The sequence below is a fragment of the Poromitra crassiceps genome (genome assembly GCF_964638095.1).
Source record: "Poromitra crassiceps genome assembly, chromosome: 13".
Lineage (NCBI taxonomy): Eukaryota > Metazoa > Chordata > Actinopteri > Beryciformes > Melamphaidae > Poromitra > Poromitra crassiceps.
The window spans coordinates 3202444-3217443 of record NC_139644.1 but is presented as its reverse complement, the minus strand read 5'-3'; the positions used below and the strand labels follow the sequence as shown (position 1 = coordinate 3217443).

Below are 15000 nucleotides of genomic sequence, written 5' to 3'. Positions count from 1 at the left end.
GGTCTCAAGGTGGCAAATTTGAATAAAGGATACTAGATTTTGCCACCTTGAGTGGTATCAAAATGTGTTCTGGCGCATGGACGTATAGTGTACTGTACTTCAGCCTACCCATAAAGCATGGACGTATAGTGTACTGTACTTCAGCCTACCCATAAAGCATGGACGTATAGTGTACTGTACTTCAACCTACCCATAAAGCATGGACGTATAGTGTACTGTACTTCAGCCTACCCATAAAGCATGGACGTATAGTGTACTGTACTTCAGCCTACCCATAAAGCATGGACGTATAGTGTACTGTACTTCAGCCTACCCATAAAGCATGGACGTATAGTGTACTGTACTTCAGCCTACCCATAAAGCATGGATGTATAGTGTTCTGTACTTCAGCCTACCCATAAAGCATGGACGTACAGTGTTCTGTACTTCAGCCTACCCATAAAGCATGGACGTATAGTGTACTGTACTTCAGCCTACCCATAAAGCATGGATGTATAGTGTTCTGTACTTCAGCCTACCCATACCAAATTCGACATGTTTTAATGGAACAGAATCAAATTGATCCTCATAGAGTATCGACGTATTCATATAGTCCAACCTAGAAGTAATCCACTTCCTGTTTCATCCACTTCCTGTTTCTCAAGTCTAAAAAGTAATGGGATTTTTGTATGGGGATTTTGGTTAAATGCTTGAAATAGGTACAGTATGTGGTTGCCTGTTGTTTGTTTGTTTGTTTGTTTGTTTGTTTGTTCTTTTTTGGGGGGGGGGCAGGGGGTTATCAGAGCCTGGGATACAGTATGTCAAATATTGGCAGCAAAACATGCCCTCCTCGCACTAGCGCCTCCTCTGGTCAGTCGGGGCAGGTGCTACGTCCTGCCGGTGAAGCTCCCCCTGTCAGGTGAAAAGAAGCGGCTGGCAACTGCGCATGTGCCGGAGGAAGCATGGTGCTAGTATCGGCTCTCCCCAGATCGGCAGAGGGTGGAGCAGCGACCGGGGCAGCAGGGAAGGGGAAATTGGCCAACTACAATTGGGGACAAATCAGAAAAAAGTTCCCTCCTTTGCACACGGGGGAAGGGGGGGATTCTAGGGCCTATCACTCAACATTCTGGAGCCTATTACTCAACATAGTGTACGCTAAAGTGTTAGCATGGAGCCTATCACTCAACATCGTGTATGCTAAAGTGTTAGCATGGAGCCTATCACTCAAGATAGTGCATGCTAAAGTGTTAGCATCGAGCCTATCACTCAAGATAGTGCACGCTAAAGTGTTAGCATGGAGCCTATCACTCAAGATAGTGCATGCTAAAGTGTTAGCATGTATCCTATCACTCAAGATAGTGCATGCTAAAGTGTTAGCATGGAGCCTATCACTCAACATCGTGTATGCTAAAGTGTTAGCATGGAGCCTATCACTCAAGATAGTGCATGCTAAAGTGTTAGCATGGAGCCTATCACTCAACATCATGTATGCTAAAGTGTTAGCATGGAGCATATCACTCAACATCGTGTACGCTAAAGTGTTAGCATGGAGCCTATTACTCAACATCATGTACGCTAAAGTGTTAGCATGGAGCCTATTACTCAACATCATGTACGCTAAAGTGTTAGCATGGAGCATATCACTCAACATCATGTACGCTAAAGTGTTAGCATGGAGCCTATTACTCAACATCGTGTACGCTAAAGTGTTAGCATGGAGCCTATCAATCAACATCGTGTACGCTAAAGTGTTAGCATGGAGCCTATTACTCAACATCATGTACGCTAAAGTGTTAGCATGGAGCCTATCACTCAAGATAGTGCACGCTAAAGTGTTAGCATGGAGCCTATTATGACACCAAAAACTCTGTATCTCTTCAATAGAAAACAGATTTGATGGATACTTCTGGACCAGACAGGTTAGAAACAGTGACAGAGGCAAAAAGCACAATCCATAGGCATGCTCAGTAGAAACAGAAAGAACATGTAGGCTACCTTAGAGCCGCGCTCGTTGAAAATGATTTCCACATCTACGATTTTGCCAAATTGCTGTAAAGAAACAAAAGAGAGAAACAGCTTTGTACTTCTGTTACAATTCATGAGTTAAATGGCAGCATCATTTCAAATCAACATGTGTATTGAATCGTGCTACTGGGACATTTTGATGGATTGTGGTGCTGAATTCAAGAACATACCAAACATTTTAGAGCTGAGTTGTTGAACATAATGTAAGACTATGGAGGATTTGTATCTTTAAAATACTTAATTGAAGACTTAAATATTGTAGCTCATATCAATAATGTCACCAGATCTTCTTTTTATCACCTAACAATATTGTCTCTTTGATTTTCTAAAGCCCCCCTCCAGTGTATTTAGTCATTTTTAAGACATTTCACATGTTTCTGAGTCATACCCTGACAGTGGTGATTAGCCACACTGTTCGCAAAATACTTTTTTCAAGATTCAAGATTCAAGATTTTTATTGTCACTCCATGGTACAAGTATCACGTGTGAAATTCTTGTGCTGTGGACTCCGTTTACAACATAGTACAAATATAACAGGGCATATGAGTGCAAAAACAACAAGAGACACAACAAGCAATAAGGCAGTATAGTGATAAGACAAGTCAGAGACAGTGGCATATTCACTGCACATAGGTGCACATGTCATGTGCATACTTTAGACGTGCTTAAACATTTTAAATTCGGCGTATTTGACATACAGGTGCAAATAGCATATTCCTTATTAAACATACAATTAAACTCTGCGTTTTAAATTTGGCGTATTTGACATACAGGTGCAAACAGCATATTCCTTATTAAACATACAATTAAACATTAGACATACGTTATGGTAGCAGCTAACAGTGCGGTACAGTACGGCTACTACACTATTTGTGTATGTTAAGGAGTCTCGTGGCCTGCGGGAAGAAACTGTTCCTCAAGCGATTTTTTTGACAAATAACTTAATTTTGCGCTCAAGTAAAAAAAAAAGAAGCCTAAATTGTTGCTAAAATGGAATCATGACGTAGGCCTATTACTCAATGAACGCTGTAGTGATACATCCTGTTAATTCAATTCTGCGTGAGGACGAGCTAGTATGTTAAATAGCTAGCTAGCTGTTAGCTATGTTAGATAAACCCACTGCCCAATCTGGGAACCCAGCGGTTAAACAAAAAAAACATTGTTTTTCTCTAACCTCTGGGGGCAGCCCCGTTTCAATGTGCACATTCAATGTGGTGCAACAGGCGCGGTCGGCAGCGGAAGAAAATCCCTTTCCGCTCCCTGCAAGTTCTGCCATTGGCTCCAACCGACCGGCTCTGACCATTTATGGATTTCTTTTCCGCTCCCTGCGTGTCGCTCTCAAATCATCCGCCGCTATGAAACAACAATAACAACTCTAGCTCGTTGCTAGCAGCAAGTAGCAACTTGCTACATGCTGGAAATGGTACGTTTTGACTACAAACCGGTCACGTTCACTTCATTTTGATCGGGTAAAGCGCAGCATGCGTGCGAGCGCTGTTACACACCTTTTGACGGAGCCTGCCGACAGATTTTCGATGCAAGTCGAAAGACTGTCTTGAGAGATTACCCACTGCCTAATGCTGTAACCACTTCGCTGGGCTCAAAAACGCCACTGAAGGACCAATTTGAGTTAACTGTGAACCGGTTCGAGTCATGCTCTTTCCAATAAGCCCATCAGCTTTGAAATATGTTGGCCAGTTGTTGATAATAAACCAATAGTGTGACTTGCAGCTATAACCTTGCAAGCCAGCTGGATTCTCTCACGAGATCTCTTGATGAGATTTTGCACCAGAATCCATCTTGATATCATGCTGGGCTTAACTGAGTGGCTGAAACCGCCGACTCTGCTCCGGTCGAACCAATCAGCCGGAGCTACGGCTGGGCTTTGGGCTGGTGTGTGACGCCATTGACAAGCACCCGCCGGTTTATTCCATCCAGCTAATTAAATTAGCATTAGCTGATGCTAGCTAACGCTGATAGTTTTAGCTCTACAAAGTGTCTCAGCATTTAGCTGATCTCATTTCCATGATCCCAGGTTAACAACAACTAACGGATCACCAGTAATATGTACTAAATATTATACATCTCAAGAGAGCAGAAGAGTAACTTATAATAAGCCATGTGCACAAAGATTAATGTCACGACACTTTAAACTGTATTCACACTTTCATGAGAGCATTGTGCATGTTGCGTCTCCTATAATGTTAGCATCTTATGGCCCATTTCCACCGCTGGTATCAGCGCGGCCCCGCCCAGCTTGTCTCGCTTTTTTGTCTCATTCCAATGATCAAAAACGTGGACAGCCCGGGTTGAGTCGGGGTTGAGTCGTGCTAGTTTTGGTCCCTGCTTTGTTGAGGTTCCAGCGCTGTGAACCCGGTACCATAGGGTGACTTGAAAACACTGCAGACGACTGATTAGTTAGGCAGAATCGTGTTTACTGTATCTACTGACTGTCAATGTTGGATACCAGTTTAGTGGATTTTACCTTCTCTTCTGTTAATGTTATTTCCATCAGTCTTTTTGTGTTGCTGCCTTCGGCTCTGGTGAAATAAAATCGATCTCCTTGCTCAGCTTTAACATGACGGTGGTTTTGAGAAAGAAAAAGTCCGCTCCTCGGGAAGCCCTTTGTAGTTGTGTAGTTGGCTCCGCTAGGCCGGAGGTGGGGGTTTAGTGAAGCCGCGGTCTTGCCTGGTGAAAGGCCGCCAGGGTAGAGGCTTCCCTTCTCCCTGTAGCGTAACTCCCGTCCCCCGCGCAGTGCATGCATGTGAGTTTGAGTAACAACAAAGTGATATCCATTCTCCTGGCCGATTGTCACATTTGCCCATGTACACTGTAGGTCATTTACAGGCACCAGTATTTCATAAACAGTTTAAAAGTTCTGTGTATGGATTTAATTTTAACGTTATACGTTATAGCCTACTTCGGCTATGGGCGGAGGGCAGATATGTGCTCGCTATGACGACCAGGTGTGGGCGGAGGCGAGTAAACTTTCTATGGAAACAGAGTCTATATCAAGTAGAGACGAGTAAGACCAGGTCGAGTAGAGCTGTACTGTGCTGTTATATGTGGTGGAAATGAGCCATTAGTGTCTTCAGGTCTGGTGTCCAGTGTCTGTTGTGCCTTGAAGAAACGAACAATGATACGTGTTATCGCTGTTCATTATTACTCATCACACGTCCATATTTACAGTTCCAGTGTGCCAAGATAAGTCAAGTCAAGTCAAGTTTATTTATATAGCCCTAATTCACAAGCATGTCTCAGAGGGCTTCACAGAGAATATGTCTAGCTAATTCTAGCTGACACAACAGTAGCAAATTACAGAATAAAGATAACACTTTGAACAATTGATAGATAAATATAGAACATATAGAAATATAGGAGAAAGCAGAGGAGAGAGCAGGAGAAGGGAGGAGAGCAGGGGGAATGTGAGAGAGTAATGGGGTGGGGAGGGAATGGGAAATGTTGGAGAGTATAGGAGGTGGGGAAGGAGCAAGAGGAGAGAGCAGGAGAGGGGATAACTTGCTAATGTGCTAACGTTAGGCTAACACAGGCATGCAGGCCAGTAACATTACATTGAATGTTCTTATCAATGTTAGATCTTTGGCACAGAATCAGGTAGACAAACTGACTGGAGGGGGCTTTAAGCATGATTGTAAACCACTTTGAATTGCATGGTTGTTTGAAACGTTGAAACACATTTGAGCTGAATGGACTTGATGTCTTCAGGTATGACAGACTTACACCAAACATTTGCCTGAGGTCTGGGTCCCTGAACCTGAAGGGGATATTGGAGACGTGGAGCCGTTTGGGCTGGGCCTTGCTGTCTGTGCTTTCAGAGACCGGCTGTGTCAGAGGGTGTCTATCTGTCTGGGCCGCTTCATCTGTCTGCTGCAAAACACAGGCAAGGAAGGAGACAGTTGGAACTTGAATATAAGACCATGAAAACAGTGATCAGCATCAGTGAAGTTAAAGGGACACTCCACTGAAAAACAATGCTGATTCACTTTGCACCTGATCTCACACATATCTGAAAAGTGTAAACAGTTTTTAATTTAGTTTGACAGTTATTGAGAGTTGAGTTGGTTTAAGTTAAATTGTGTTACACATGTAATCCCTGATGACCCTGACCCTGATGAAGACCTACAGTGTGGTCGCAACACGTTGGTCATTCAAAAAAAAATCTTTGCCATGTAAAATAAAGGCATTTTAATTATTGCAACCTACAGTGTGCCTTGGATTGTTTTTGAAGGCAACTTGCATTTTTTACATTTGACCAAGATATCAGTCATGCAGAGTCCTTCACAAGATGGAATAAGCACAGTACACCTGAAATATCAAAAGAGCACCTGTAAGTGATCACTGCAGAGACCCAGCAGCGCTTCCACTCTATTGTCTGCACAAGAAGGTTAAAGATGTTTTGAAATTTTAAACATAAAGATAAAGATGTTTACAACATTTTTGCAACACATTTTTATTACATTACATTACATTACATTACGTCATTTAGCAGACGCTTTTGTCCAAAGCGACTTACAATATCACAATTTGTCAACAGTACAGAAAACCACTATGCAACACAATCAATAACAGCTAAGATATTTTTGATAGACTAGCACCATGTAGGAAGTAGTTAGAGAAGGAATAAGTAACATGTAGCATTAGTAGTTTTTTTTTATTTTGTATTAAAAGATGTTAGTTCAAGAAGGGCCCAGGTGTAGCCTGAAAAGGTGAGTTTTTAGTCTCCGCCGAAAGATTGGCAGTGATTCGGCCGTTCTGACCAAAGGGGGGAGCTCATTCCACCATTGAGGGGCCAGGGACGAGAAGAGTCGCGATCGGGACGGGCGACTTTTGAGCCCATGTAGCGGTGGAGGAGCGAGGCGATCTGGACGGGTGGAGGAGCGGAGGGAGCGATGAGAGGTTTGGAACCTGACTATAGATTGCAGATAGGAAGGGGCTGACATGTGGACTGCCCTGTAGGGAGTGACATGAGATAATTTAGGTTGGTTGAATACCAGACGGGCTGCAGTGTTCTGAATGAGCTGAAGCGGTCGGATGGCCGCAGCAGGAAGCCCAGCCAGAAGAACATTGCAGTAGTCCAGGTGAGAGATGACCAGTGCCTGGACCAGGAGTTCTGCCTGACTGGAACATACAACAATAATAACAATAATAATGGTTGTTTCAAAATAACCACTATAGACTAATGTTTGTGTTAATTAACAGCATACTCCCACATACATATCATAATTGTATCATCATACAGGTTATTACATACTGTGTCATTTACAGTGACTGCAGTTTGTTTAGCAGCAGTAATGTGTTTTTACATTTCATTCATTCACACTGTTGAGCCTTTCTGTCAATGAGTATACAGCCATTTGTATTTTACTACCATTTCTAAATAATGATTTGTTTCATTGTTAGCAGAGCAATGGTCTAAAGTTTATCATTAGAGTCACGATCTTGAAAATGCTCTGGCGTCTGGTCTCGGTCTCGCCCCCCTCGGTCTTGGTCCCAGCACGGCAACAGGCTTGGACGGTGGAGCGTAGGCAGGATTTGAAGAGACAGAGCAAACCACAGTAAGTAACACATGCCACACTCTCACATCATATCAACTAGGAAATGACCGTCACTTTCTGCTCAAATAGCGAGCGTTGTTCTAGTGAAAAGCTTGTTCTAGTGAAAAGCTTGTTCTAGTGAAAAGCTTGTTCTAGTGAAAAGCTTGTTCTAGTGAAAAGCTTGTTCTAGTGAAAAGCTTGTTCTAGTGAAAAGCGGGCCTAGTAGTATCCTATATTAGACACAAAGAAAGATATTTAAATTTTTTAAGATATATTAAATTAAATATCTCAAGCTCACCTGGCCCCATTGTCTCACTGGTCGGCAGCAAGGGAAGACAGCGGGTCATCCTGGAGAAGAAAAAAGAAAGTCACACATCAGAGTCAGTGATGTCTACTGTAAATTTTTAGCATTTACAGTAGAGCCCACATTGGAATTTATAATAATAATAATAATAATAATGATTGGATTTATATAGCGCCTTTCCAAGTGCTCAAAGCGCTTCACAGAATCATTATTCGTTCACACCATTCGTACCGGTGGTTCGAAAGCATGGCAGCCACACATCGGCGCTCAACGGCCCCTCTGACCACCATCATTCATGTCTACATTCATACCAATCATACGAGGCAAGGAGGGTTAAGTGTCTTGCCCAAGGACACAACGACAGCAGCTGGGAGGGAGCGGGGATCGAACCGCCAACCCTTGCGTCATTGGCCTACCCGCTCTACCTCCTGAGCTAAAGCCGCCCCAATTTGGGTGCAAGAGCTTAAAAATCACATAGAAAAACAACACAAAGGCAGAGCACTTAAAAATAAAAACAGTCCAGAGAGAGAGAGAGAGAGAGAGATGAATGATTGGGACATTTACTGTTTTGGTTTAATCTGCATGCCTGTTCAAGTCAAGTGACACATAAAAGCCTGTCAGCTAACGTTAGCATATCTGTTAGCTGCTATTAGCAGTTTCGCCAATTCCCTGCCGAAAGCTAGCAGAAAACATAAGCACAAGATTTAAGGGTGTTTTGTGCAGCCGATTCAATTTTAAGGACACCTTAACTCTGACTCTAAGGGAAATCTTAACCTAAGGTGCTTTGTGCAACTGGGCCCAGATCTTATCGCGTCATAAGATTTAATCGAATCACACACACTGACACAGTAGTAGAAAACCTTCATCATTTCTCACACACAAAATAAAAAATAAAGTAGCCTGGTAAAAATTTACCAGTAGATATTGCTGTGTAAAATAAATAGACTACAAAACTAATTATGCAATTATCCTAAATAAACGAATTAAGCATGTATCGAACTTCAGGAATTGTTGTAACAAAACTAAGGTGTTTCCTAACAAGAGCACTTTCTATTTGCAAAAACACAACCCTAGTGGGACATTGGGAAAACCTTCATCATTTCACACACAAAAATAAAAAATAAATTAGCCTGGTAAAATTAACCAGTAGATATTGCTGTGTAAAATAAATACAAAACGAATTATGCAATTATCTTAAATGAATTAAGCATGTATTAACGAACTTCAGGGATTTCAACAACACAAGCCCACCACACGATCTTATAAACTTAAAGGAATTCGAAATTAAACATTTTGGGCTTGGTTGGTGACGGTGACGCGTCGACACTGAGACGGAGAACAGAGGAGCTCAGGGCGGCTAGAGTTAAGGCCACAGCACAGATGGCGCAAGCGACTGCCAGTCACTGAGAACTGATTTTTTTTGTTAATATAGGCCATATTTTTTCCCACTTTTAGCCTACTTTCCAATTCTTCAGCACACTTTCATACTTTTGGTAAATGCGATCAGCGGTATGGTGACCCTGTATGTGATCACAGCCTAACAGAACGGTGTGCCCCTTGAACGTCCCGTCAATGAAACTGGCCACGATGCCCAGGAAGCTGTGCCCTCTCCTATTTGTCCAAATGTCAGCTGACAAGACAAATCCATCACCCTTTTCTAATAGCGCCCGCAGTCCATGTACAGTAAATCATTTTGAAAAATGATATATCCAGCTCCCTTTTTCTCGCTGCTGTCAGATCTCCGTTTCTCTTTCTCTGCTTGTTGTTGGTTCGCCTCGCTCTCTATAAATAAAACATATTCAGACGGTCCGAAATCAAAATTAACATTACAGGCTACTTTTTGCATGATAGCCTACATTTTTATTTTATTTTAACGCTATATTGGGGCCTATTTAGCTGGCGTACTTACCTTTTGTTTTCTTCCCGGCGCGCCCTACTGTGTCACATTCACCTGCAACACTTAATCTCAAGGATGCTCACAGATGACACCTGGTGGTCAACGGTGCAACTACACCTAAATTAGTTTTAATGCCGCCGCGCGTCAATACACAGCTTGCGGTAAGGCACGCATATTGATCCGTCTACCACTGTAGCAGGCGGACCATTTTAACAGCTTTGTCACCATCACAAACCTTCTGAATGTTAACAAGCATTAAACTGCATTAAACACAGTTTGACCACCTAAAAAGCGCTCACCTTACCTCTTCTAGTGTGAAAGTGGTGACAAAACAGAGAGGGAAAACCACGCTAGCTAACTCACTTTAACATATCAGTTAGCGCAGCGATTTTCCCCTCTCTCTCTCTCCTCTCAAGATAGAGGGGAATATGGCCACGCTACGCCAAAGCCCCTTTAAGAAATATAGCATATCAACAGTAGCCTACTACTCTCTGTAAAAACTCAACTCTAGAAACACCAGATAAAAGTTGTGATATGTAGATATACTCTTCTTGACAATTCGGCATCATCCATGAAGATCAACTTCATAGGAACTTGATGTTTTGTCCGTTCAACTCTGCTCATTTTGCCAAACGTAGCAAAGCCAGCCTTCTCAAACTAAAACTATTTGTGAAATTGTGAAACACGTCAATTTACATTAACCTTAACATGAATTGAAACTCACTCACCTTGAATTCTTGTAACGTTACAAGTCACGATGTCTGTCTTTGAGGTGCTTCAAAGTTGGAAATGTTTACTCCATCCTTTGGTATGGATAAACTGCAACGGCACTGGCACAGGCTGTCAAAGTCAGTAGACAGAGAGCAGAAACCACGGTCTGGTTTGGGTGACTTCCCCCTGTAGAGACTGCTCACATGTGCCACCTGGCGGCTCTTTTGCGCACTGCAGCTACTGGTGAAAAAGGGAGGGGGGAATTCACCCTAATTACTCCGGGAGGCCGCGGCAGGGCGCAGCAGGCCGCTGCACCGCAGTGTCGAGACCTCATAGATAGTGTAACGTTTACCCCGCTAGCCAGGCGCTTCTCGCTCCTACTGAGCATTAGTGCCCGGCTAACGTCAACGCATTTCCCATCAAACAATCTGCCGCTTTCACGTCTAGGTATAAAAAGCCAAACCTTACCTGAGCCAAAAACGTGAAGTGAAGACGCTATCCGATGCCCAACATCCTCTTCTTTTAAATACATTTCCTGGCCTCTTCCAAATTGTTGCATAAAATCCACTTTTCTGTCTTTGAAAAACCGTGGTTTTTCAAAGACCATGGTCTAGTCCTACACATACATACCCCCATACCTCCAGCCCATGGTCCAGTCCTACACATCCATACCCCCATATACCTCCAGACCATGGTCTAGTCCTATGCTCCCATATCTCCAGACCATGGTCCAGTCCTACACCCCCATACCTCCAGCCCATGGTCTAGTCCTAGGCCCCCATACCCCCAGACCATGGTCCAGTCCTACACATCCATACCTTCAGACCATGGTTCAGTCCTACACCTCCATAGCTCCCGGCCATTGTTCAGTGCTACTCCCCCAAACCAAATGTTCTAACCGGAGGCTTCCATTTTATTCTGGCTGACCTGACGAGCTGTAAAAAAAACGGTAAAGGCAATCTGAAAGTATGGCCTATTATTATCATTTAACACATGCATTTGAAACCCGCACATATAAGCAGTCATTTTGATGTCATTTTTTTTATTTGTTTCTAGTAACTTTCCTTAGCAAAATCCCTTCACAACATGGGCATGGAAAAGTTCCAATCCAATTGCAACAATCAAACATCTAACAGCTTCTTAGTACTTTCCACTAAGATTTGAAAAGGATAATAATACACTTAAAGCACAGATAAGCACAGATAGGTGTTACTCTCTGAAACCCAGCCATCCTCAACTTACTGTGGCTGTGCCGGGGATTGTCTGGACTGCTGAGTCATTGGCAATGGGCTCGCTGTGGCTCTGGGAGGGGGGGTACATGCTGAGCGGGTGCTCACTGACGGAGGCCTGCACCCCTGGGTGTTGTGGATGGGGGTGGGGGTGCGAGTGTGAATGGGGGTGGGGGTGTGAAGTGGTGAACTCAGCCGGGATGGCATTCTGGGGCGTGGGGGCGAACTGGGCAGACCGGTACGACTGGGCCATGGATGGGTCCGTGGGAGGCGGGGCGTCCTGGTTACCCTGTGTGGACAAACCCAGAAACACCAGCACCCGTTAGTTAAAAGAGTCTGTTTATTTACCATTTGCAGTAGAAAGTACATTAGAATTGAATCCAAGGAGCTGAAAAACATAAAACATACATAACAAATCACACTGACAAAATATACAAATGTGTATAAAAGAGTAAAAGAATAAAAGAGACAAATAAACTTGTGGATAGGCCCGAATCATCTGGCTCAGATTTAAAGTGCAGGGCAATTAAAGTGCCCAAAATAAAGTGCCTATAGAAGCAGTATTTCATGGAGATGTAGCAGTATAAGACATCTTATACAAATAAAAACAACAGAAAAAAACTGAGCATGGTCTAGGAATTCTAGTCAAGTGCATCGATTGCATGATTCGTCTATTGGAGAACGTTAGCTATTGGTGGAAGGAATTATTTTTAGAACAACAAGAAGGTGCTGAAATGAATGGAAACACACACACACACACACACACAAGTGTGAATGTAACACAGCTTCTATGCGATAACACACAAAAAACTAGTCGTGTTTTAAATTCAGCGGGTTGTCTCATCTGATCTGAGGTCGTAGTCAAAGTGGGGGTTGGTGCGGCTCTGTCTGGCAGAGACTCGCGGGCTCAGATTGTCGGGTAGGCGTGCCGGGGCCAGCCGTCCCTTACCCTCTGAGGTACCAGCTCCAGACGACCAGACAGGGCAGTCGCGTAACGCGGGCAGCGCGGAGACTTGCGTCCACCGGCAGCCGCGCCCGACTTATGCGGGCCCTACTGGCGCCCCTTCCCCGGAGGTACGGAGGGGGGGCGGGGGCCGTCCCACGTTCACGCTTTCCCAGTCTGCACTTAGGGGGACGAAGGCAGCGGATGCCTGCGACAGCCCCAGCCGCGGAGACGCGGGGTCTCCGATTGATTGCAAAGCGACCCTCAGACAGGCGTAGCCCCGGGAGGAACCCGGGGCCGCAAGGTGCGTTCGAAGTGTCGATGATCAATGTGTCCTGCAATTCACATTAGTTCTCGCAGCTAGCTGCGTTCTTCATCGACGCACGAGCCGACTGATCCACCGCTAAGAGTTGTCACATTTTTGTTTTTGTGTGTGTTGCCACTCTCAGAAGAGAAGGGTTGGTTAAGATGACAGGACCTCCGGGCGACTCCATCCGCAAGCCCCACGCATGGGACGGAGCGGGGAGGAAGCGCATTAAGCCCCCCGTCTCCCCCGGAAGGGGAGTACGAGTTGGACGCGCACCCGGAGGCGCACGGCAGAGGAGCCGGAGCCGTGCTCCCCGTACCGCACTTGGTTTTGTGGTTCCGAGTTTGGATGGCGCCCGGTAGCACCAGACAGCCCCAGCCCAAGACGCCCCGTGTCAAGCCCGCCGCTCCACGCACCCCTGGAGACGTCGAGACAGGCCACGGGGACGAGTGCCCTAGGAGGGACCGCAGCGTCCGGTCGGATCGGCCATCCAGAGTCAGAAATGTTCAACGCGCGCCTGCCGCCACGCAGCCTCACCCCGGGGGGCGAGAGAGACATGACGGATGGAACCAGGGTGATGCAGAGAGTTACCCCTCTGCACTGGGTGAGACCCTAAGCGACAGGCGCTTGCCCCGCGGGGCGACACCGGTAATGATCCTTCCGCAGGTTCACCTATGGAAACCTTGTTACGACTTTTACTTCCTCTAGATCAGCGGTTGCCATTTCTTTTTTTTACAAACTACAAACATAAATAAACGTCAACTTGAAACTTTCAACTACCACACAGCCTATAATATTATAGCCTATGTTTATAAAAAAATATATATTATATATATATTATTAAAATTTTCAAATTGACAACCGTCCGTCCGCAAGTTTTTTTCCCATCTATCTACCGGTCCACGGCACAAAAAAGGTTGGGAACCCCTGCTCTAGATAGTCAAGTTTGAATGTCTTCTCGGCAGGGCCGGATCTAGAGGGGGTCAGGGGTGGGATATGCCCACCCAAAAATTAATCTTGCCCACCCCAAAAAAAAAATATATTTTTTTTTTAAAATCTCAGGCGACCCTTTTTGAATTCCAGGCGACCCCACTTAGGGTCGCGAACCGAAGGTTGGAGACCACTGGGTTAGTTAGTTTAGGGCACCTAACAGTTGTAGTTATAGCTTTAATTTGATTTGAGAAATAAGCTCATCGAATGAAAAGAATATTATGAAGTTGATTATTTTAAACTATGGATGAAGGATTGTTATTTATTTTTTAGGGTAACGAAGTTAATCTGCTTTCAAAGTTTTAATTTCAGTTTGAGTTTGAATAAGACTTGTAAATATAGGTTTGAAGGCTAAATGGCAAATCGTTTTTAGCTATGGTTAAGTCTCACTGCACTAGTCTTTAATTGGATTTGAGAAATAAGGTCATCCAATGAAAATAACTGTTATGGAGTTGATTATTGAAATTATGGATAAAGGATGTTTTTAAGTTTTATGGTAAATCAATCTGCTTTCAAAGTTGTTTTCTTTTCACTTTTAAGACTAAAAGTCTTGTGAATATAATAACAGTTTTGTAAATAGTTAGTTTGTCAGTTAGTTTGTATGTACATAGTTAGTTTGCAAATAGTTTTAATAATAGGAGTTTTGTAAACATTGGCCTGTCCCCTGAGTGAAAGTTCATACTTAGGTTACCCACAGCACAATGTGGACACCTAGTGGAACAGTTTAGTGTTAGAATATAATGCAACTTAATCCCCATCCCCAAACCGAGAACCTTTGGGCAACCTACTGCCAAAGATGTAACAGGCTAAAAATTGACCTGGTACCAGCTACTGTATGGCATACTAGCTTGTCGGCAATAATGTTCCAAAGTTAGGCACATTTTTGGCAAGTTTGTTTTTGGTATGGCTATTTTCATTGCCCCCCAAAATTTTCAATTGCCCACCCAGTAACCTCACTCTAGATACGGGCCTGCTGTTCTCTGCGCTCCGCCAGGGCCGTGACCGACCCCGGCGGGGCCGATCCGAGGTCCTCACTAAACCATCCAATCCGTAGTAGCGA

The 15000-nt window shown here is 44.1% G+C and overlaps 1 protein-coding gene across 1 annotated transcript in view; it reads right to left on the bottom strand.

The window, feature by feature from the left end:
- Positions 1-15000, bottom strand: part of rbfox1 (RNA binding fox-1 homolog 1) — a gene marked incomplete at both ends in the record, with an annotated part of 83727 nt that overhangs the window by 52871 nt on the left and 15856 nt on the right. The window contains 3 exons of the mRNA XM_083649125.1: positions 1975-2028; positions 5746-5892; positions 11714-11989. Of these exons, the coding sequence (XP_083505251.1) occupies positions 1975-2028; positions 5746-5892; positions 11714-11989 (477 nt within the window). The remainder of the gene's footprint in view (positions 1-1974; positions 2029-5745; positions 5893-11713; positions 11990-15000) is intronic.